This window comes from Anopheles merus, chromosome X (genome assembly GCF_017562075.2).
Source record: "Anopheles merus strain MAF chromosome X, AmerM5.1, whole genome shotgun sequence".
In the NCBI taxonomy this organism is placed as follows: domain Eukaryota; kingdom Metazoa; phylum Arthropoda; class Insecta; order Diptera; family Culicidae; genus Anopheles; species Anopheles merus.
This window is the reverse complement of record NC_054081.1, coordinates 5,197,066-5,221,506: the sequence shown is the minus strand read 5'-3', so window position 1 is coordinate 5,221,506 and position 24,441 is coordinate 5,197,066. Positions and strand designations below refer to the sequence as shown.

The 24,441-nt window shown below is 49.5% G+C and overlaps 1 protein-coding gene across 6 annotated transcripts in view; it reads left to right on the top strand.

Annotated features, from left to right (window-relative positions):
• The window catches only part of LOC121592579, a 35,378-nt gene extending 11,232 nt beyond the window's left edge, over positions 1 to 24,146 (top strand). For 2 of the 6 annotated variants that reach the window (XM_041914178.1, XM_041914169.1), the window contains 7 exons: positions 9,681 to 10,393; positions 17,075 to 17,714; positions 19,877 to 20,090; positions 20,167 to 21,002; positions 21,079 to 21,548; positions 21,629 to 21,754; positions 21,838 to 24,146. In XM_041914178.1, the coding sequence (XP_041770112.1) occupies positions 10,046 to 10,393; positions 17,075 to 17,714; positions 19,877 to 20,090; positions 20,167 to 21,002; positions 21,079 to 21,548; positions 21,629 to 21,754; positions 21,838 to 22,758 (3,555 nt within the window). In that variant the 5' untranslated portion in view covers positions 9,681 to 10,045 and the 3' untranslated portion in view covers positions 22,759 to 24,146. Of the gene's footprint in view, positions 1 to 8,354; positions 8,548 to 9,211; positions 9,260 to 9,680; positions 10,394 to 17,074; positions 17,715 to 19,876; positions 20,091 to 20,166; positions 21,003 to 21,078; positions 21,549 to 21,628; positions 21,755 to 21,837 lie in introns of those variants that run through there. The other 4 variants (XR_006004686.1, XM_041914186.1, XM_041914195.1 and 1 more) reach the window with 4 other exon arrangements.
• The last annotated feature ends 295 nt before the right edge of the window (positions 24,147 to 24,441 follow it).

Sequence of the window (24,441 nt, the reverse complement as noted above, 5' to 3'; positions counted from 1 at the left end):
CAGTGACGCGCTGTCACAAGCAACGAAATTTCTTCATTCCGTGGCGTGGAGCGGGCTGGGATTGTGGCCGGCCTGTGGGACCGTGAAAGCAACCAGGGCGTGTTCATGTGGGCCATCAGCGGCAATGGGATGCTCGCTAGAACTTTTCCCAGATTTGGGGTATGGGGGGAAAGAAAGAGTAGGTCAGTTTGTGTGTGAAACCATCGCACGACACAAGAAGCGTTTGGTGTGGTTGTAGAATGATTTTTGGTGTTTTTTTTTCAAATTTGACAGCTTCTAGGAATTATCCTGAATATCATCTTGACATAAATAACACAACACATGGGTAAATAGCTTCAAAAGTGTAAGCTATATTTAAAAGTTTGAAAGCTTCTTGTTGTTTTCAGAAAAGAATTTGGGGTTCATCGCTTGCTATCTAAAGCCGTAATTTCGATCAAGTCTTTTGTATTTTCTAGCGACAAGCGTCAGTGTTTTTAATTCTCTACATTCGGAGCCTTCAATTAGTTTGATTAGATTGAATTGAGCCTCATTTGACCGACTAAGACACTATCCATCCTGACATATATTGCATGTACAGGGTTTTCCTCCTCAATTTATAATTTCAAACACATTTTTCATTGCTTGCGAAAAGATTTTCAACTGCTGTCAATTATTGTATTTACATCTAAATTATGCTTCAGTTCTTCCACATGATTTTCGTTTCGTCTCAGGCTCGCATTGAGTTTGACAGTTCTTTTGAGGTGTGTTGAAAATCATATGTAAGAAGGGAAATTTTATTGTGATGCTAAACCAATGTGTAACAGCTGTTGAAAAACATGCTGCAGGCGGTGAATAATGATGTGCACATTCAAATGTGACGTGGAAAACCCTGCAAAACCAGTAACAATTGGGTTACATAATATCAACATAGTTGAAACAATGTTGATTCCACTTTTTTTGTTGAAAATCATCTTGATGAAAAAAACACATAACACTTGTATAAATACTTTCAAAAGTGTCTACTAATATCTACTAATTAAATGCTTTCTGTCGAAAATCATATAAGCCAATCAATTACTTCCTAATTGATTGGCTATGTAACATTTCTTAAATAAATTAATCAAATCGTTTAAAAAACACTGCTACAAAACCCTGTAAATCGCATTTTTTAATGATTTAAAAAAAATCATATTAATTATGATTTTACCTTACTGCGTCGCCAATAACGGCATTCTAATGGGCGTGATGCAACTGCCAGCCAGCAAAAATTCAATTAGGTTGTCTGGTGCTTATCATGTCACAGTGTTAGGGGCCGGGAAGAGCAAAACAATCCCCATAGTTCCGTCCCGACTGCACAGTTCCCACCCCCACAGCCCGCGAACTGTCCGAAGAATTGGTCATCATTTGCTCATCCGTTTTTTTTTTGGTGTTTTTTGGGGAGCTGAGAAGGTATTTTTTCCCTCCTTCGGCCTCCTTCACTCCACTGTAACATTGTCCGGTGAAGTGACAAATGAGCTGCGCTTACCGAGAAGGGGTCGCCCGCTTATCCCGCCGGACCAGTGTTGTGTCCCGTCATTTAGCGTCTAATTTTCGGGGTCAGCTAATTACTTCATAGAATTTAATCACGACCGTATCTGGGGGGCATAACTCCCCTTTGGGATGGAGCAGCTGCAGCTCAGTTTTCACGCCTCCCTCTCCCCAACTCTGCGTGGTGCTACAAGAACTCCAGATGCTCAACGCAACAGCGGCGCAACAGGCATGGCGTGGTTGGCGGTGGCGCATAAATTTGTTTCGCTGGGAAGAAGCAATGTTCTGCTTTCGAGGGAGTGCGTTTTATTTTGGGGTGTCATACATTTATACATAGCTCCGTGTGTTTGTGCGTGAATGAATAGTTTTTGTGTTCTCACGGATTTGGCAAATTCCAATCCCGCGGGTAGAACTAGAACGAAGGGCAGAGGGGAAGGTAGAGAACGATGCTAAACCATTGTTATAGAAATTATCATTTACACATTTTTGGTCAATTGTTACTTTAAAAAAAACCAGACCTTTCCACTAGCCTAAACGAAGTGAAGTGGCTGCAGTGAGCGAGGGAGCGCAATGGGAGGGACACAGGGAAATAGATGTAATTTTCTTGAAAGTAATAAAACTTAAACGGGCATAGTGTTGCAATGCTGGGTTCGCATAAAAAGGCAATAAAAAGGCCCCCACTTTTTGCTTTCCCTCTGGGCTGGCACTGGCTGGGGTTCGTCGCTTGCCTTGCTATCGAAATCGATTGATCGTTTTTGATAAAAAAAACGACTTGCACCATTTAATTTAAAGCTGCTCTGCCAGCCTCCTAGGTTGGGCCATTTGGCTTGGAGGAAAACCCACACACACACACACACACACACACACACACACACACACACAAAGGCTCATTACGCACTGGTGGTGCGTTTCACACGGTACTGCGGATGCGTGAGACGGAGTAAAAAAACTGTGAAACGAAATCAAATCCAAACGAAAGAAAGCATCCCAAACTAACAATCTCGCAGAAACAATTGTTTTACGATAAGAAATGAAGGAACACACACACACACACGCCCAACGCCGAAAACAGATCACGAACCTGCAAGAGATAGTGTGTGTGTGGGGGCACTGGCGGGAATGGTTTTATTGCGTGGTGTCATTTTTAAAAGCAATTCCATCCACGCCCGGAAGATGATCTCGCTGACACGGTGCAATGTTTCTAGCATAGCAGATTTTAAGCGCCCGGTGCCCGGTTTGTTTTGTTTTGTTTTGATGCTTTTTTGCACTGCCAAACCGTTTTGGGCGTTTCGCCTTTTTATAGGGAAATAAAGCACAGCAAGCAAAACAATGATTGGTGGGAAAATTAACAGCGCCAAATCAGCAGATATGGCGCGCAAATCAACATCAAGATAGACTGCCGGTGTTGCGAGCCGTTTTTGTTTGGCTTTCTGTGGACCCCCTCACTTTTGCATTTTGATTTTTATCCACTCGGGAGGCTTCAATCGCGCAAGAGAGTTGTCCCTTTTCATTTAGCACACCGCACGTATTTCACCTAAAGACTAAGGGAAAAAGGCTATGAAGCGAAAATCATCTCCGGCTGGTAACCGCGAGCGCGGATGGATGCGGTTGCTCATTTCCATTCCGTTCTTTTTCCCGGGCACGGGCACGGACGGCATCGTGCCATTCGGTGCGGGTAATTGCGGTGCAAGCCAACGCGGTGTAAGTGGAGCAAACAAACACGAACCGTTTGGAGGAGCAAACACAAAGACGTTACCTCGCACAGCAAACAAAGCCCGTGGGCCGGCGATGCATCTTACCGAGCTTTTTTCAGCATTTTTTGTTTTATTTTTGGGCATCTTTTGGTGTGTTCTTACCGTCGGTGTGTGTTTTGTTTGTTTGTATTTTTTCTGGCACTACTTGTGGCTTGCGCTCCACGCTTCCACGGCGAGTGTTTTTGCAAGCGTGGCCAGCGTGTGTTGTTGATGTTTCATTTTTCCTTTTGGAAGGAAATAGGAAAACACTAGCCAGTCACATAATGCCTGCGCGCTAAGGGGCACCACACAGCCAAAGGGAGTGAAGTAGCTGAATGGGGCGATTTTAAGTAGAAACAATAAAATAAATAAACACATATACGATGGCAAGGGGCTTGAGCAACGTGTTCGTACGTCGAAGTTAAGCAATCGAATAACAGATGAGTCGTGTGTGTGTTTTTATTTGGTGTGGCTTCTTTAACCGCGCTCATAACTTTTCCCCATCCCCTTGCAGCATGGTAGGCGAGGAGAAAAATCAGTGGTAGAAAAAATGGTAAAAAAAACACACTAACTCTATACAATCGGCTTTCTTTCCATCGTTTCGGTGCGATGAAATTCAATTCGGCATATACTTTCTCCCCAACCCGTACGCGCGAAGGGAATCGGAAAATCGATCGACTTATCATTACACCGTTCGATTCGGACGCGCGGGCTCGATTCATTCGTTCCGAAAGGGATGGGGTAAGGGCGGCGCGGGCGTATTAATCCGTTGATTGATTTCTCTTTCTCCTTTCTTCAAGTGGGGAGAAACAAATTTTTAATTATTATTTTCGCACAAAATAACACCATTCTTGGACGCCGGACACGCAGAAAGTTTCGTTAGAGCGCATGCTTGGCTGGAGACGTGTGGTTTTTTTTGTATAGAGGGTGGACATTACTTCAGCCGCCAAGTGTCAAATTATTAACAAAAAAAAGCTAAGCAATATCGTAAAAACCCCCCCAGCTACCTTTACGGAGGGTTTCTCGCTTGCTCTTGCGTTTAAGTCTTTTGTTCGAACGATTTTACTGCTCTGACATTATTCCATTTTTAGTATTGAAGTGGTGTTTTATGTGATTCAAAATCAAATTCTTGGGTTACAAAAAAATGCCCAACTGTCAAAAATGGAATTGAAAATTTGAAAAAAAAAACCGTTAATTTAAAACACATTCAACATTTTATTTATTTAATTATACAGCATGGTGATGCTGCAATAGATACATTTGATTTGTGTACGAAACGTTGTCGGCCCGGGTTTGTGTTCATACTTCCTAGTTAGTATGTAAGTACCTAACAAAAAGCACGCCAGAGTCTTTTCCCTCATTGATGTCTTCAAATAGGGTCACCCAGCAGGAAAGGAAGAGATAGAGCGCGAGACAAAGCGAGCGTCATTCGATGTACGTTTGCTGCTTACGTTTCGAGCACTATTTTCAATCGAAACGAAAACAGAAGCCCACCGACTGCGACCGCGCCGGTTTTTTCCTCACTTTCCACTACGAACGACAACCCGTTGACAAGTGCCTCTCTTTCTCTCCCCTTTTTCTCCTAACTCCTCCTCTCCGACCGAGCATACCTACCAACGAAGGCTCTGTCGATTCGGTTGATTTCACTTTCCTGCCACCCCGTGCCCTTCCGTTTTGTTTTTGTCTCAACCGTTCGCGATCGAAACCAAACCATTCCTTGAACGGATCATCGAACCGAACCACAGGCACACCGCCACCGCTTTTCCACTAGTGGGTGGATGGAAAGGGGTTGAGGAGTTTTTCTTCGCCTGTTGCGCGCATTGGAAATGGTACCCCTTTTTTCCCCTCGGCGAAAAGGGCTTCGCTAGGTTGCGCTATCAGCACATCTGCGCCGTGCTGCTGAGGGCAGCGAGTGCTCTGGGCCGTCGGTCGGGCATGAAGCTGTTTGATGAACTTTGACGTGAAATCGCACCCCCCCCCCCTCCCTCAAAAAGAGGGGATACGCACGGAGCGAGGGAAGAATTTGGATCAGGAAATTACAAAAAAAGAAAAGCAATAACAACAACTTGATGTTCGCTACAAGAAATACACCTGTAAGCGAGCCGCTCGTCGTCAAAACAACGAAAAAATCCGGTACCACGCTCGCGCTTGTGTGTGTGTGTGTGGTGGCGGTTGCTGAGTGCTCCAGGTTCGATCGCTCAACAAAACCACCACCGAACCCCTCTATAGCTTCCCTTTCGGAATGGACATTCAATTCGCTGGCTGTGGAAGGTACAGACAGACAGACAGCCCCAAAACGGCGCACGAAGGTGCGCACCTTCGAATGCTTTGGCTTTGCAGGGCGCGGGTCTTGGGACAAGGGAGGACCTTGAGGGGGGAAACGCGGGCCTGTTGTTTCGTGGCTTGTTGATCTTTAGCGCGTTTAAATGCCGCTGTCAGATCGGGTGAACGGTACTGGTAATTTAACGCGGCGGGAAGGCGAGCGAGCGAGATCGAGGCAACGCGACGAACGGGCAGCGGTGGAAGTAAAAGGGATTGCCCGTGTAAAAATCACACTCATACATACAGCACAGGAATGCTAACCGCTCAGGTTCTCAAAATACCATTACAACAGCAAAAAAAAAAACAAAAACACTTTGAAAAGACTAGGCCTGCCCGGTTCTATTGCAGTGGACGCCAGTCGGAAAGGCGAGCGAGAACGTCGAACGACCGATCGACTGCCAGCGTAACGGTGTGCGTTACCAGCCGAAGGTTAGCCGCCCAGCTGCGCTGCGAAGACTCATTTGTGCAAGTGCACGGATACGCTCTAGGTTCGGCGCGTACTTCGCCCGGGCGGATCCGGATCAGGTTACGCGAAAACATCTGGTCTGGAGATACTGCTTCTGCACCGTCATGCCGTCTGCAATTGGAAAGTCATCACCGTGTAATTGATTTGTGGGTAGTGCCTGCTGCGGAAGTAGCATTCGACACTGGAGCGATAGCTCGCTCTGGCACGCCTGGCAGCAACGCTGCTCCTCTTGCTCGTTGTACTACTTCTGGCGATGGTTTGGCTTTGATATTTCATGATTTATGGTTTTGCGTCTGCGGGAGCTTCCCTACCCGACCGAGAAGCTTTCAGTTTGAAGCTCTCTTTGGAGCCCCAATTTGGTCCGCAAGAAAATTCGTTTATTCACAATCACTTTTTTTCCTAAAAACTCTTGCAGCTTAGTAGGAAGAGATGTTGATTCAAATTTGACTCAGATTTGTAGTTGCAGATAGCATTCCAACATTTGGGCTTTGATGTCTTATGGACATCTGCGTCAAAACAATCTTGAAGATCTTTCTCCGTAACCTATACCTCAATGATATTGGAAGAAATCTTGGATGTAGTTGACAAACAAGGTAGTGGAGCTAAAACAAACAGCTGGAAACTCAATTTTGATTCATATTTGTAGTTGCAGCTAGTATTCCAACATTTGGGCTTTGATGTCTTTTGGACATCTGAGCTAAAACAATCTTGAAGATCTTTCTCCGTAACCTATACCCCAATGATATTGGAAGAATTCTTGGATGTAGTTGACAAACAAGGTAGCGGAGCTAAAACCTGAGCTGGGAATTCAAATTTGATTCATATTTGTAGTTGCAGATAGCATTCCAAACATTTGGGCTTTGATGTCTTTTGGACATCTGCGTCAAAACAATCTTGAAGATCTTTCTCCGTAACCTATATCCCAATGATATTGGAAGAAATCTTGGATGTAGTTGACAAACAAGGTAGTGGAGCTAAAACGAAGAGCTGGGAATTCAAATTTGATTCATATGTGACATCTTTTCAAACTTGCTATATTTACTCAAAACGAGAAGATCAGTCGACTATCTCAGTTCCAATATCTTAGGACCTAAGGAAATTCGTGCATTTCTAGAAGCGTTAACACGAGCAGAAATTCAAATCTTTGCTCAATACGAGAGCATTAAACCCAAGTAGAATTCCAGGAAGTTGGTTAAAAGCTTGTTCTGCAACAACACGGCAGTAAATTCCCGACATTGGAGCATTACGTCTCGTATCTAATCAAGCAAGATCCCGTCTTCTTACATATGACAAGACTCACCAATAGCAGTTGGATCGCAAAAAAAAAGATTCTTCTGAAACCTATCGTGCCACAGCACGGGAAGCATTTCCAACGTGGGAATCTCTGCAATGTCCTACACGCCCGCTCGGCCCCATCTCCAATGCCCCGATGACCTGCTTGCCCGTTGTGCACGATACAGCGTAGCGCTATCAGCGAGCGAAAGTAACCCAACAAACCAATCGAGCGGCGGGCACGAAGCAGTTGCCAGAAGAAAACCGGAAAAACAAACCACAAACCTTTTCATTGCACTTCACTTTCGAGCGAAACCGGAAAATCTTCCCAACCTGTCGCCGTGTCCCGTATGCGTCCCTGGAGAATGCGGCTGGCAAAGAGTCCGTAGTAGCAGCAGCAGCAGCAGCGCGCCCATTAAAAGGTGCAGTATCATCCGGGTATCTGTCCCTTCATGTGCTGTCGGCCTAATCAACCGGTGAGCCTGCGACTTCCACCTTCAGCAAATAGGGGAAAGGAAAGAAAATTGACTCTTCTCCTCCCCTTTCCCTTCACTCCCCACCCTGGGCGGCTTTTCCGACGAACGGGCGATTTTTTGGGGCGTAGCGGTGGCAAGAAACAAAGTCCGACCTTCTGGCCCGTCCACGCGGAGGTTTTCCTACATACGCGCCCGATTCACGTACGCGCGTTCACTTTCGAATCGAACTTGTTTTCGAGCTCCCCCCCCCCCCCCACTCTCTCTCTCTCTTCGTACAGCTTCCTTCCATTTGGATCACGAACTGAAATGGGTTTTTTTCTGCTGCTTTTTGCTTTCCTATTCACTTGCTCTTGTGCACGCGCCTGTATACTCTCAGCGCCACGTGTTTCGTGGCAGCGTGCTTTGTACCACACACACACACACACACGCGCACGTATGGGAGTGCACGAGATAAGCGATCGAAGAGAAGGGAAACTGACCATTATCGATGTGGGTCGCTATTGGGTGCGAGAAAGACTTGCACAGTTCAATGCCAAGAGTGGTACGGCAAGCTCTAGCACCCGCAGCGGGTAGCGTACGGTGAGCGCTGGAAAGGTTAAAGTGTTTGCCAGTGGCTTGTTAGAGCGCTCCTATCGGAAGAGTAGTAGTCCACCGATGAGTAGGTGTGCAACATTTACCAATCGCTGCAAACGTGCGCTGCTTCCTCCCCGAGCAGCAAAGGTCGTTCCACTGCGAGAGTTGCGACAGGGCGTCTTCGGTAAGGCGACAACAGGTACGATCGACACTGGCTGTCTGTTTATGTGTGCTAATCGAGGTGCGCTCGGTGCACCTGCTCTCGATACCTGTTCTCGAGACCTGTTGGTGCGCCCCAAAATTAGGCAATCAATTTGCACATTATTTTCATAGGCAAGAACGGAGCCGCAGCACGGTGTCACAACACGCAGGCCGGCTACTGTGTATCGATTGCGCACGGTCAGTGTCGCACCTCGCGCGTCTTGTGGACCGCCCAGAGCGCAAGGTGACACACATCCGATGCGTGCGTGTCTGTACGTGGTTGCCACCACCACCAACCGCCGCCCCAAACCTAATAAACCTCACCCGCTGCGTGAGCATTTGGCTCATCGATTGTATGGTAATTTCGCAGCATGGGATGGATGGTTTTTTTTTTCCCGCTCGCTTTCTGCCAACTAACTGCACTGCCGATAGGCAGTGGAGCTACAAACAAAAAAGAGCTGGGAACAAAGTAAAACTGTTAAACACGTGTTGACACAGTTCTGGTGCTGACCGCGATCGATGGGAGAAACCGATAGCTGCCCGAGTGTACTTAATAAGTAAAGTCAACAGCAAGTTTTCGACCAGAATTTCACCCGCGAGCCACAGAGAGGTGAACGTGCTTGGAATTGTGGTGTTTGCTGTGTGCCGAGAAGAGGATCTTAGAGTGCAGACACCGACGACGATGACGATGACGAAGACGACGACGTGAGGTGAAATTTTTGTCACCCATCTGTCCGTGGGACTGTTCAATTTCTCGAGCAACAATAAAGGGGAAACGTCGGACCCGTAAACCCCAATTTTGTGGTTCGATTTCTCTGCCGCTCTGGGGGTGAGAGAAATCCAAAGGGAAGGGTATCGTTAGTGCGGGACAGTTTGACAGTGATTAGCTTTGTACAACCCTAGTTTAGTGACCTTTTTTTTGTGAACGAACCCCACAAACCTCACAAAATCATAATTCTGCACCGCGTGTTGCTGCACACCTTCTTCTGTTTGCCTCCTCTGCACCGACACTCTGCACATTGCTAACCACATACACATTACACTTACATGCAACCAAAAACCAAAACGCTGCTCAATAACGCCTGACACCTAACCTGACACGATCCAATTCCATCCGCCTTCCTTCCGTAGCGACACAGACACAGCACCGCGCATGCATGACGACCTTCTCCCGTACCCGACCGACCATCCTCGCTTGGTGCCGTGACCAGGAGCCGAGCGTGATAACGCGACCGGGCAACGGTGGGCGCAGTCGGATTTGACCCTCCGCGCGACACGACTACTAATCACAAGCGTTACACTAGGCAGATACTAAATTCTAGCGCAAAGGCGAGAGAAAACGGGGAAGAATATGAACCGCGTGTGCTAGCTTGAAGGCGTCCGTCTCGAGAACATTGTATGCAAAGAGTTAGTGTTTGAGTGTGGCTGTGTGTGTTTCGAGTATTTGTGGCACAACTTACAACGACAAGCGTTCTAGTGAACCCGCTTACCGCAATATGGGCACGGCACAGGACAATCATTTAAGACGAAGCACGGATGAGCAGCAGCAGCAGCAGCAGCAACGGCACCACCATCACCATCACAGGCGGTCGCAAAATCAGCGCCAACCGGCCCGACCGACCGAGGGCAAACCGACGCCAGCTGGCGAGCAACAGGCGGTGTCGAAAGTCGGTGCCATCGTAGCAAAAGGGCGCTCGAAGCCGGCGAAAGGCGACGAACCCGACGATTGGCAGTACCCGTTCCAGCACCACCAGCAGCAGCAGCAGCAGCAGCAGCAACAGCGGGACGAACCCGTCTGGGGCGCAAAAGAACGAACGAACGAGCGGGAATGGGGTGGTTTTAAGGTGAGTGGTGTTGTTTCGCGGGTGGTAGTTTGTTGTTGTTGTGGGGGAGCGTTTACCAATGACACACAGCAACGGCTCGAGAGGGGGTGTTTTTTTTTCTTCGCCCGAAAAAAAGGCCAATTGAGCTAATTTTGGTGTGGAATTTAGCGCACTCTGATCGTTTGTTAGCTTTGTTTTGGTGTGTGTGTGTGTATGTTTTTTTTTGGTTCACCCCGGCAAAAGGGCAAAGGGTTGCCGAAGGGGTGAGTGAGTGCAAAGGAAGGCAAACAACAAAAAAGAAAGCATCGCGTCGAGGTGCGAAGATTGGCGATTTGTAGGCGATGCTTTCGATTCGGCAATCGAAACTAACTGCGGGACATCCCCCGCCCGCCCGCCCGCCCGCGTGAGTGATCGGTTCGTGTGGGGTTTTTTCTTTCTTTCTTACCGCTGCCCCGTTAAGACGCCTTTGCCGCCCTGTTTTTGGATGTAAAACGTTCGGCTGGGAGGAGGCAAGGAGTGAACGAAACGGTACCCGTGGTTGGGGTTTGGAAAACTGATGCGGGCGAAATTAAATCCACGATACTGTTATTGATCTGCTGTTCCGTTCCGCGGTGGGGCTGAGCGAGCGAGAACGGTTGGGTCCTGTTCCCTCACCCTGCCCAGCTGGGCACTAACATCTGAGCGTAAGATAATTTTAGCCTGCACACTACGCCACAACTGACGGGGCACCGCTTACTGCGGCCGTGATGAAGCGAACCAGCAGCAGATGCAGCACCAAAAACGGTTTTCCCTGCCCGCAGAGCGCGAGCGATCGCGTTAAGATTTTCGCAGCCAGTTCAAAAACGCTTGCAGCTGCCCGATTGGGCGCCAGAGATTATGGGCGCAAAAATCTGACCGTTTTGGGCAGGGAAAATCTCACTCGCGCAGTAAAAGCGCCCAAAACTCTTGGCCCAGGTGATTCGATTGATTTCGCGGCCGTGTGTTACAGTGGGTGCAATCGCAGTATGTGTATTTTGGTTGTTTTGCTTTTTCACATCTGTAGCCGTAGATGCCAAATCATCAATCATGAATTCACGCGTAAAAAGAACTGTTTATTATCTGTAAGGGTTTTGTGTTTTTAATCGGAAATGTTAACTAAATACGGTAACTGAGGCAACGCGAGCGATAATTTGGTATGGTTGTAAGTCCTCTGAATTGGTCGCATTTTAAAGCAAGTCTTGTAAACTTCCGTTGTATTGCCTCTATTTGGTTCTGTAATACAGCTGTTGATGCTAGAGTTTGCCTCTAAGTCACCAATTGGTGATGGCGTGTCACAATTTCTACCTCTGAAGCATCAATTTTTCACTGTAAGTTAATCATAAAGAGACCTTGTTTATAAATGTTTGAAACCGTTCGTTTCAAAATTGGTGAATTAAAGTTACAGGCGTCACCCGAGTTACGACCCCCTTGAGTTACGACGAGTCGCAGATACGACGATTTTGATTTTGACAGTTAAAAGTTATCATTGAGACGAAATTGGTATATAATTTGAATTTCTGTGCTGATAACCGTTATAAAACACATTTCCACAGATTCCACAACTCTCTGGTCTTCTATATCTAATTTCTATATCGCTTTTGGAGGAAAATTAATACATTATCCGACATTATTTTAAATAAAATATACGATGTCATAGATTCTTGTTTAGCAAATGTTAATATAACAGTTTACATAAATCTTCTCCATAAATCCACCTAGCGAAGGTATCATGATTTCTGTTAAAGTTAACAATTGTTACTTTGTGGACAAAAATAGATGCGTTAGAGGCAAGAATTGGTACTTTAGGGACTATAACTGATGCCTTACGGTCAACATTTAGCGGCAACGCCTGTAGTCACAAATATTCCACATTAATTTGGTCTACCGTTGATCCTTACCAGTCATATAATTATTTTAAATGATACTTAATGTTTAGATATCATGTTGCTTGTAGGAATATAAATAACCCAGTTTCTTCATATGTCGTCATACTTCTTTTCGATAGGATGAAAAGTGTGAAAAACATCCATTCTGAAATCAAGAAAGAGTTCGTCGCTTAACCATATCATTCAGAAAATAAATTAAATAAAAGTTATAACTATCTGTAATGTTAATTCCTGTTAAAATCTGCATCGTCAAAGGTCAAGTTGGATGGGTATCGAATAAAAATTGCAACCGAAAAAAACCCCACTTACAACAATTGCCACCACTGTACAGCTGGCGATGCAGATCAATTTTCTGCGGGCAACATTCTAGGCCACAGCAACGGGAGCTGTATCCGCGTGCGTGAGCGTGGGGGGGGGGGGGGGAATCGCAACAGCGAAACCGTACAAAATCGATGGAACGAGCAGAAGCGCCCGGTGGGGGTGGATGGGCGCGCTCGCGCCCGATTGATTTGACCGGCTTTCTTGTGATTGCCGTTGGCTGATTTAATTACCAGCCGGTGGAGATTTTACTTTTCTCATGCCACTTTGCACCAAAACCAAACGCGGATGTGGCTGTTCAAGGTAGCACACTTTGATTTGCCAGCGATGCGTTGCCTACGTGCTGAGTGTAATCTAACACACACACACATGTGGGCTTTTTGCGTGGCAATGTAAACATCCCTTGAGAGGGATCCTGTCACTTGTCCTTGCACGAACCGATGCAGAGCAATTAAAGGCTCTATTAATTAATTTATTAATTAACGAGATGTGTTTGAACAACCCCGTCCTGTGGCGCTTATTAAGTTTTGTGTCTCTCTGTGTGTGTGTGTGTGGGAGAGTAACGAGAGCTCATTAAGCGGTTGATGGTGAGGAAATGGCTTGCAACAAAGAAGCTTATTTCATATTAGGCTCGTTATGAGGCAAGGGCACAAAGGTACAAAGAACACAAACGCGCGGCTGTTCCCTTGGAAGCTTCATTCGGACCGCCCTATAGCACGCTTTGCCATCGGGCGAAGTTTTCTCACCGTGGTGGTGATGACACGTGAGCGGCCGGTGTCGGGCAACTGGTGAACTGGTGTTATAAATCAGCGGTGGTCAGCGCGCTGGACTTTGTGCCGCTGTGGTGTTGTGTGTGAAAATAAATCTGGTGCAATGCGCGCGTCATTGTACTGCGAGTACCGGTGCGGAATAGTGGGAGGGGTGGAGGAGATGGGCCGGAGAAAAGGAGTCATTAAAGCAACGGAAAATTTGAACTATCTCATCGCGTTCTGGCGTCCAGGCAAAGTCGTGGAAGTTCCCGCAGGCCGCTCCAAAAAGAAAAAAAAGTAGCCAGAATGTCAATGGGAAAGGGGAGGGAGGAGGAAGGAAGATCCCCCGGAAGGGACTGTTATATTAATGTTTGACTCTACTTTGTGTCTTGTTGAACAATGTGCGGGCTACAATTTTTACAGCCGCGTTTCATCGCTTGCAAGCGCATTGAAGTCTTTCGTTTGCACAAGCACGTTTTGTTACAAAAAAAAAGATTTTACACGCTTTTTTCGGACAAAACTGAAGCTGTACGTTGCGTGCAAAATTCTTAGCGGACTGTTTTTTTTTGTTGGGTCTTGCCTTCTTGCCTTCCAAACTTTCTCCGTCTGGCGAAACCGTCAAAGTGCTGGCGACCAGAAACGCGGCCGCCAGTTGCGGTTCGGTTAGCAAATAGGAAGCTGACGGGAGGAGCCGATGTAGCGCCGTTCTGCTGTTCATACACTGCCGCTGCTCAGCCGGAGATGAAAACGCAAACCATTAACAATTAAATCCCGACCGTAACAGGGCCAGCCAGCAGCGCGAGCGCCTTAATTAGCAGCTTGCGAGCCTGCCGAAGGATTATATGCCGCGCTGAGGCGCATGAGATGCGTTCGGGAGGGTGTGGGCTGCGTGCCTGGTTGCATTGTTGTGTTTTTTTGTCCCTCCCCCCCCCCCCTTTTCAGCTCGGTGCGTTAATGTGTTTTTACTCTTGCTTCCTCACCGCCAAGCCCGCGTGCACACGTGTTGCATGCGCAGCGATTAATTTATTCGGGTGTGTCGAACGTTTTTCGAAAAAGCAAAAAAACAAAACACGAGTATAACAATTCGCTTCATCTTGCGGCTTATTAAGGCGACAGTTTGCGGCACGGGCCCGGTTGTGTAAGCTTTACTGATTGAATGTTTTATTTAAAAAAAATGGAAAAACAACTTATACAACACTTTCACACATACATCGCCACACATTGTAGAGAAAAGTTCGATTTGCCGGGCGTTTTTTACCCTCCTAATCAGCCTCCCAGCAGCTACAGTGAAACGAAAAAAAAGAGAGAGAGAAAAAATTAGAAAAATCCGCCCGACCGGCTGCAACTGCTCTGCCCGTTACGCACCCGTGCCCCGTTGCACCGGACGCAAAGATGGAAAAATAAAATAGCAATAATCTGTGTACTTGTTTGTCTGTGCGTGTGTATCTGTGTGAGTGTGTATGTGGCTATATATTTTCTTCCAATTTATAAAAGCGTAGCACAAGCATTTCTCTTGCCCGGTTCGTCGCTTGATGCCATCGGGCAGACGAAATTCGAACTGGACGGCAAATGATGGGGGAGGGGCGGGCCCGGGCAGCAGCGAGAAGAAAGCTCGCCACTAATCACCATCAAAGAGTCATATTTTTATGTAATTATTGTGTTTTCCCAATGGCTGCTTTAAATGTTTCGCCCGCTCCAGCTTCCTTTACCTGGTGGCAAAAGGTGTTGAAAATTGAAATCAGCGTTTTTTGCTTCGTCTTTTTCCTTCTGCTTCTTCGGTTTACCGCGTTTCAGCTTCATTTCACCATTAATAGGCACCCCAAAACAACAGAGCGAAAGAGAGAAAGATAGCAGTGGAAAATGCGTCAAAACATATGCCCCTCGGGCTATGAAAAAAAAACCAGTTGCACTTTCGGGGGGAAAAGGTTAATGAGCTATCGATTAAGCGATGAATTTTCGCCCGCGCTGAGCCCCCCCACCAAAGTTCGAGAGCCTCGCCCGGCCCACCGCATCCGGCGGGGTTGGATCGGTTTGAAGTGTCTCGCTTCCATTTTTAAACTGCAGTGCGCCGCAAGTTACTGCGTTACTGGATCGAATCGAGAGGAAAGTGAAACGTGCCGCGCTGCACAAGACCCTCAAACACTCTCCCCATATTTTGCTTTACAAATTACGGTTCAATGCTTGACCGCTTCGAACGATTAACGCGCCTTTACCTGTGCTGTTGCATCAAAGAAAGTGACATAAAAAATATAACAATAATTTATTGCTACGCGAAGCCGACGAAACGCGTCCTTGCTGCAGGCGACGAACCCCTGCCAACGGCAATGACGGCCTCTTGCTTCCCAAAACCCATAAAGGTGACAAATTGACAGTTCCTTTCCTTCGCCCGCTTCTCAAACCGCGAGCGGAGTGTTACAATGCCCGCTTCCGTTTTCGCTTTTCGTGTTTTCGAACCCCCCCTTCGGACCCTATTAGCCTCTAGCCACTATTTGCATATCGAAAGCGAATTGTAAGAGAGCGTTCGGGCTGGCAGCGCACAAGAAAGTCGTGGAGATACATTGTGAAACGAGATAATTGGCGCCCTCGCCCCATGTGTCCCGCGTCTTCGTTGTGCCTTTGGGACGCATAATTTTGGCATTAAACAAAGTCGCGGTAAACAAACCCGATACTACTCCCTCACTGGTACGGTAAATTTCGTTCGAAAGTTTCCCTCGCCTAATCCTGGGTTTTTGCTTTCGTCTGGGTGTTTTTGGGGCAGAAGGCAGTTCCGGAAATTCGAACACGGAGATGTTACCGATTATTTAGTCGCGACTCGCCATTCGATATGCTTTCTTTTAGCGCGCGCGGAAAAGGTTAAAGCTGTTAAGGTTACAAAACAAAAAGGGTCGCGCTCTCCATTCCAATGGCGAGCGTTACTGGCGAAACGATTTTGCGCAACGGTTGCAATCTCCTCCAAGACGCGACGATCGCGCGGGCCAGGCAGCAGGGTACAGTTTGAATCGATTCGAAGCGGCTTATTATCGCGCCAATCGATTAGCAAGCGCACGCAGGCGTGACAGTGGTGCAAAATGCAGTACGCACCCGGTAGCTGCTCGGCGCGGCTGTGATCTGTCAGCGGATTGTTAGAATCGCGAGACCCACAGCTCCGTACACATTCCACCGGCTCGGTGGTAGGTGAGAGAGAAAGTTAATTGAGCGACGACTAGTAAGAATTGAGCGACGGCAGAAAGAATCATGCACCGCAGCGCAACGGACTGTGACTAGTACGGGTAGAACCGGGGAGACCTTGAGCAAACAAAAAAGACAGCCCGTAAGAGGTCTAGAAAGCGTAAACTATATGCAACATTTTTTCTAAGCGCAGAAGCTTTAACCTTTTTTGCTTGCCGCAACACACAGAAGCAGGCCTTTCTGCTGAGAATCTTCCATCCAGGCCATTCACAGCGGGAAAGTCAGTCAGGTGCGACCGGCTCTTGGGGAGTTTTGGTGCTGGGGCGCGAGCAAACAACCGCGCACTGTTTAGCGAGCTGCCCACCCACCTCCTTCTCTCCAACGCTCTCTGCAGCCCGTTCTGGACCGCTGACTGCGCACGAGGAATGAATGACCTGCAGCCCCGGGATGGGAAAGATGCGCACCCTGGGCGGCGCTCCATTTTCAAGGCGTCGAGACAACAGCACGCCGCTGAGATGCGCAAATTCTAACGCGTTTTCTTTCGCTTCTCCCACCACCCACAGAAACCCGGCACAAAGTATCCCGAGTCGGACGATTGCGACTCCCTGCCACCACCGCCGCCGCCCGATGACGATTCCTACTTTGACGATGACGATCGGCTGTCACACGGTCACCATCACCACCATCACCATCACCATCAGCTGCAGCAGCAGCAGCAGCAGCAGCAGCACCTTGCCCATCTAGCCCAAGCACATCACAACGGGATGCATCTAGCGACACAGCAGCAGCAACAGCAGCAGCAGCAGCAGCACCGTCATCACTTTGGCACCGGGACGCCACCGCCCGCGCTCGATTCCGATCTGGACGCGAGCCTCAAGAAGGACCGGAAGCTGCGCTCCAACTCGGACAGCTCCAACGCCACCAGTGCTGGTGGAGGTGGCGCAGGAAAGCACAAGAACGGCGGGCTGGGCGGGAAGGCGGCGAACGGCGGGCACGGCCATCATCACCACCATCATCATCACCATCATCACAGCCGGGGGGCAATGCACGCGAAAAGCAGCCGGGCGGAGTCGGTCCTGTCGAGCGATTCCGACATACGGTTTACGCGCCGCAAGCTCGGCGACAACCAGAAGTGTGGCTGTGCGCTGATTGCCGGCTTTCTGCTGATACTGCTGTGCGCCGGTGCGATCGTTTACGTTGGCTGTAAGTAATGTTGCGTTTATATAGGCTTGCACGCTGTCACCGTGCTGGGGCTGGCCGGTGGTCTAGTGGGAAGGTGGGGTTGGATTTTAGCTGAGCTTGCAAAGGTAACAGGTTCGAGCCTACACTGGGGCGTGTTTGCAGGAGCTTTTTAATACATCGTGTTGTGTCCCCCGCATAGAGAGAGCAGTTTCTCTTGAATAAACAAGACCTCCCTGAAGAGTTAGGACAAGAAGAAGAATAAGCTTACCATGGGTTAAGTTAGCCCCCTCCACACACTTGACTCTCTTGTGGTCATGATGGGCGCGTGCAAAATACAATTTGTGTGTTTTAACGCAATGCACGCACGCTTGCACACACCACCGCATACAACCGATTATTGCCCATGTAAGGGGCACATATTTGCACACCCACCAATATACCCTCTCCTCCTGCCATTCAACAGTACAACTACTTTCTTTGTTATACACCAAGCAAGGCCTCCATAAACTACTTTGACGAATGAGAACATTCGATGGCGCGCCGCGCATGCAGAAAACAAAACGGGGCCCCATTGTGTGTTTGTGATGACGTCGGCGGGGGGAAAACATTCTATACGTAAACATACACACACCCCCACACCTCCACCCTCTCTTAACAAGCTCCTATTAGCGAGGGCTTGTGGGACCTCTCACGGGTTAGGTCGTGGAAGAAAGTAAGTGCGTTTGCGAATTTCGCCGCTCATCGCGCAGGAATGTGAGAAAACGGCAACGAAAGAAAGAGTTTCTATGTGTGTGTGTCTAAGCGAGAGTGAGAGAGAGAGAGAGAGAGAGAGCGACAAGTGGAGAACACGCTAAAAGTCAGCCATGGCACAAAACACTTTCAATTAAGTCGATTGTTTTGCTGTCTGCGCGCCGCAACGTGCGAGTTGTTTCTGTGCGAGTTACACGAGGCGCTGGTGTGTTTCACCCAGTGCCAAAATGCTGCTCCGGCTTTGCTATATGGGTGAAATGGGTGCCGTTTGGGTATGGAATTTCTCTCCGCCCATGGGCATAATTTGATTTTATAGACCTCTGGCACTGCCACTGTAAACCGAAACGGCTTTTTACGTAAAACCGAACAACCTACTGAAGAAGCAGCCGTCGGTTGCGCACACGCACGGCAAGCGTTCTTCGGTAGCCAGGGGAGGGGACGAAAACTCGCGACAATAGGCGGCAAACCCATTGAGGTTGAGCGCTGGGAACAAAAAAAAAAAAAAAAACACTCGGCAACAACGCCAGTTCGGTACCAAACAATGCGTCTTACGCGGCGGATCAATGTGCGTCTCATATTTTTATTTGCGCTTCCTAATTGGAGATGCGCGCATGCGTGTGTGTGTGTGTGTGTATGGTACGTAACTCTGGAAAAGTCACAGCGACACACAGGGAGGCTGCGGGGAAAGTGAAAAGTGACTTTCCATTTCCAGCGGGATGGTGTCTAATTGCTTTTTTATTGTTTTTTTTTTGCTCATCTCTCCCGACGTGGAATACCTGGAGGGTTGAGATGCAGGTTGTTGCGTCAGCATCGTAAGGGAAGAAAGGCTGAGTACCCGCACAGATGGCGCTCTAAAAGTAATCCCCGAAGCTCCAGTCAGGAAGATTGATTACGAGTTTGTTTTTTTTTCTTCTTTCGGATAAGCCTTTTCCGGCGCACCAAAACTAATAGACTGTCTACAGATGAGGGGTACATTACGTGTTAGCCACGCTGGGATGATACAGGGGTAGGCGAGGATGAGTTCGCTAACCACTTTCACGCCATCTCTCAGCTAATGAGGGTAGTGTTTGCAGGTTGTGTTTCGGATTTGCGCTCTCCACGTGACCCAAAGCTCCCTCCGGAAGTTGTTTTACTTTCGCTCGGAGGCACCTGAAATAATGGTGATGACCCAAACCAGAGCGCAGTTTATCTCAGAAGACCGCGGACTGAAAGCCTTGGTAATGGAAGGCTTCCTTACATGCGATCAGTATCCAGCTAATGGGCACATTTACCTGCGGATGTGTGCTGCAGATTAGTTTGCCCCGTGTGGAGACACTGTGGAGTTCCGCTTCTCCAACCTGTCAGTGACTTCTTGCGGTCGTACCCTTTGAATGCTCCAGAGAAGTTCCAACTTGATGCAAACTCTGCGTTCTGCTCATTTCCCAACTTCCCAGACACGTACCTGCGGCCGGAACCATTGCCGGATCGGATATTCCGGGCGCGGCTGCGCGTGATCGAGGGTGACCGGTGGACGCCCGAGCTGGCGGATCAGAACACGCTGCGCTTCCAGCACCGTGCCCGCGACTACCGGGAGCGCATCAACCTCATAATGCGCCGGTCGGACCTGCGCGAACCGTTCGAGGGTAGCGAAATTCTTGCACTGGATGGGTAAGTATCTGCGAACACTGTAACTCCACTGCCAGACATTCAGCATGCGTGCCTTCCCTTTCCCCTGACGACACAGCAACGAGGAACCGGGCGACCTGACGCTACACTTTGCGCTCTACTTCGACCCGTACGCCGAGCTGGTGTCGGCGGCCGATCTCCGCTCCATCCTGCTGGAGGAGATCACGGGCCAGGAGCGCAAGTACTTCCGCAACCTGACGATCGATCCGAACAGCCTGGTAATAAAGGAAGTGTCTGGCACGGGCGACGACATCGTCGGCACGTCCTCCTCGCCGCTCGGCGGCAAGGATGAGGTGACGGTGGAGATCGTCACGACCGCACGACCCCCGCGCAAGTGTGAGCCGCTCCGGCTCGGGTACTGCCGGTCGGTCGGGTACAACGTCACGACCTATCCGAACTTCTTCGGCCACGGCTCGCTGGAGGAGGTCGAGGCGGATCTGATCTCGTTCCGGGAGCTGGTCGATGCGGAGTGTTTCCGCCAGGCGTTCGACTTCATCTGCCGGTTGCTGCAGCCCCCGTGCGAGTACCGCAGCATCGAGGAGCCGACGGCTGGGACGGTCTGCCGCCAGTACTGCCAGTCGTTCTGGGCGGGCTGCGGCGAGCGGCTGCCGGAGCGTCTGCGCCGCTTTCTGGACTGCGAGCGGTTCCCGGAGTCGACGGGTGTGCAGTCGTGCCACAGCAAGCCGGGCTGCACGGGCGAGCTGCAGGCAAATGCGCTCTCGTCGAGGCTGTGTGACGGCGTAGCGGACTGTGCCGACTTGTCGGACGAGAACACGTGCACGTTCTGTGCGTACGGGGCGATCTCCTGCGGAAGAAGTCGCGCTTGCTACGCCCGCAATGCGCGCTGCGACGGCAAGCTGGACTGTCCGGACGGTAGCGACGAGAAGGATTGCCGTAAGTGGGCTTCTTCGTACGCCCCTGATCCCTTCCAGCACAGCCTTTAACAGTGTCCTTTTCCTCTTCTTGCAAGTGTCCATCTCGCCCCAGGTAAGCTTCCTGACGTTCCCGCCACCGATCGTCCCATTCCGGCCCCGGTTCTACTCGGAGGGCTACGCCGTCTTCTCGGAGAAGGGCACCACCGGCAAGCTGTGCTCGGTCGGGATGGAGGGCAACGAGTACGTGCGCAACACCGTCGCCGAGTCGCTGTGCAAGGCGCTCGGGTACGAGCGGGTCGACTACTCGGAGATCCGCAACGACACGGAGCCGAACACGAGCTACGTGCGCGTGCTGGATCCGCGCGCGTCCGAGATCTCGTTCGTGCGCACGCAGTGCCAGAGCAAGCAGTCGCTGTACGTCGCCTGCAGCCACCTGGAGTGTGGCGTGCAGTCGACGCTACCCACGAGTCAAAACATCGGCCTATCCAAGATGGCGACGCCGGGCGATTGGCCGTGGCATGTGGCGCTGCTCCGGGCTGACACGCACGTCTGCGACGGCACGCTGGTAAGTGGCGAAGATTCGCCGGAAGATTTGTTGGTCAATAACTTATCTGAGGTTTTGCTTTGTGTGTTTACGCTGTACAGGTTTCAAAAGATTGGGTCCTCACAACGGAATCATGCTTCCAGGGCCAGGCAAAGGCCACGTGGATGGCGGTGTTTGGTGCGGTGCGCCTCTCCTCCAACGCACCCTGGACGCAGCGGCGTCGTATTGTAAGATGAGCGGGCTGACAGTGACTCTCCGCTGCTTATACTTAATGTTACTAACGCGCCATCTTCTCGGTTTTGCTTTCCAGATCGGTATGGTGAAGTCACCGGTAGAGGGCAGCACAGCCGCCATGGTACGGCTCGAGACGCCCGTCGTCTACTCGGACTTTGTGCGACCCATCTGTCTGCCCGATCTGCCGCTCAAGGAGACGATCGATCGCAGCGACAACAGCGTGACGCCGACGCCGCACGCGGAAAAGTACTCGACCGGCGGCAAGTCCTCGAAGGCGGTGGTCGGCCGCAAGCTGAAGGAGTACCGGCAGTACTTCGAGATGCCGGGCGAGGACGAGCTGGCGGCGGACGAGTACGGCGACCTGAACGAGGCGGCCAAGTACGTCAACCAGTACAGTGCGGACTTTGCCGACGAGCAGTACCACATCCCGCAGGCGGAGGCTGCCGTTGGGCCGGTGCAGGGCCGCCCCACACCATCACCACCGTCGGCGGGTGTACCTTCCGCTGCCTATCCGCTGCCCGCCAACTCGCCGCAAACGAACAACTACATCTCCGCGCTGAACTACATCAGCTCGGGCGGTGCCGCGAACGTGGGTGCGCCGGGCGGTGGCGTTGGGTTCCTCCAGCAGCCGACCAAGCTGGGCAAGCAGAGCCAGTGGACGAACTGCAACACGCTCGGGTGGTCGCGCCAGCGGGACCATCTGCAGCGGGTGCAGCTGAAGCTGATCGACATGTCGCCGTGCGAGAACATCTCGATCGCGACGGTGAACAGCATGTGCGCGGAGTCGGCCTACCACAAGCAGGACTGCAGCGAGGAGGAGTTTGCCGGCAGCCCGGTGGTGTGCCTGCTGCCGAGCGATCGGCGCTGGGCCCTGGTCGGCATTAGCTCGTGGCGCATCGCCTGCGCCCCGAACGGTATCGAGCGCCCCCGGATGTACGACAAGATTACGCCCAACACGCCCTGGATACGGGACACGATCTCCGCCACGGTGACGTGAAGGGGGGAGCGAGAGAGAGAAAGCGAGAAATAGAAATAGAGGTGCAAACATTCACACATAACCAAAAAAACACGAACAAGAAAAAAAAATCACAGATTAGCAATGTAAAGGGATAAGTGAGTCACTTCGTCGCCGTCAAGTGTTGTAAACAGCTTTGTGATAACGATTGCCACAAGTCAACTGAATACATATGTGTATGTGTATATGTGTGTATGTTTGTGTGTATGTGAGTGTGTTATCTGTTTGTACCTTGGAGAAGGATGTGTAGGAGCTGTCAAAAGTGTCAGAGAGATCTTCCCAGATCTAGCATCTGTCAAATGTGACAGCGAGATAGAAGGATCTTTGCAGAGATTAGACAGTTGCAGGTGTTTGATGTATGCCATGTTATATAGAGGAGCATCTGGTTGCATCCTGAAATCCGCAAGAGAGGGAGAGAAACTATGCATTACAGAGAGAGCAGCGATATACTATAGATAGATGGAATTTCTATTCTCCAAAAATCAGCAATTAGATTACAAGGCATCACACAAACCTACTACATCAAATCTACTACGTCACCGTTAACAATGCATCACCACGGAAATCAGTTCCACGTGGACTGAGTCATCCGCAGCCGGTCACTTAGGTTAGTTTCTTTTGAGCGACTCGCTTCGTTCCAACTCGAGTAACTAGTTACTCTTTGCGTTACTTGTCAACCGCCGGCAAACTCCCATCTCTAGTGCGCTTCGGTTTTGTGTATAAAAGGAATTGGCGATACGCCACTCGGCCGAGTCTCGTGCGGACGCAACGCGTGCGCAGCAGGGCTGAAGAACTGTTTGCGTTGGAGTGTATGTTTTGCTGTGGATATGGCAATTAAAGGAGAAGCCGGAGCCGAAGGAGACAGCATTTTCTCTTCTCTCTCTCTCTCTCTATTGCGCACCCGGATATCTCGGTGCCCTCGCAGTTGGGCATGGGCAGCTTTGTTAGCTTGGTTTGTTTGTACTTACCCTTCTTATATCATTAACCCTCGTACTTAGAACGTTCTAGATAAGCGTGCGTATAGCTCCGATGAAAGTGGATCAACGGTAAGCATGTGTGTGTGTATGTGTATGTATGTATGTAGAGTGTGAACGGTACGGTATGGGCGGTACGATTATTTTAGTGTTACGACATCATCTTTACTCATATTTAGTGCTCTAGCGGTTGCGTGCGATTACATTGCAGGCCGCCAACGCCGCACGGATAGTGTAGTGTAGCTAATCGTAGGCGCTTGCGTTCGTAAAATGTTTGAAAAGAATCTAAAGTACAGGATGGTATTTAGTTGTTGTAATCAAGCATCGTGTAATGGCGGCCACTCTGGAGGAGGAAACCTGTTTGCACAATAAATCAATTATTTTGTATGCTTGTTACTGGATGCGTTTTGTTGTTGCTGAGTGACAGTCCGAAATTTCCAAGAAAAAGTAGTCAAACATGGTGGAAAAATCCATTTGCGTCAAACCGGCAGAGTAAACTAAACAACCAGCAGTGGATTCCCGTTTTTAATGTCATAGCTAATTGAAAAATCGATATTTGCACATACACACGTGTGTCGCCGGAACATGTATTGGTTAAATGGCCAAGCCCCAGTGGGTATATACATATGGTGGACTAATAGTTGTGTTAGCTCAAGCTGATTAAATAGGTTACGCTTCGATAACGCCTGGT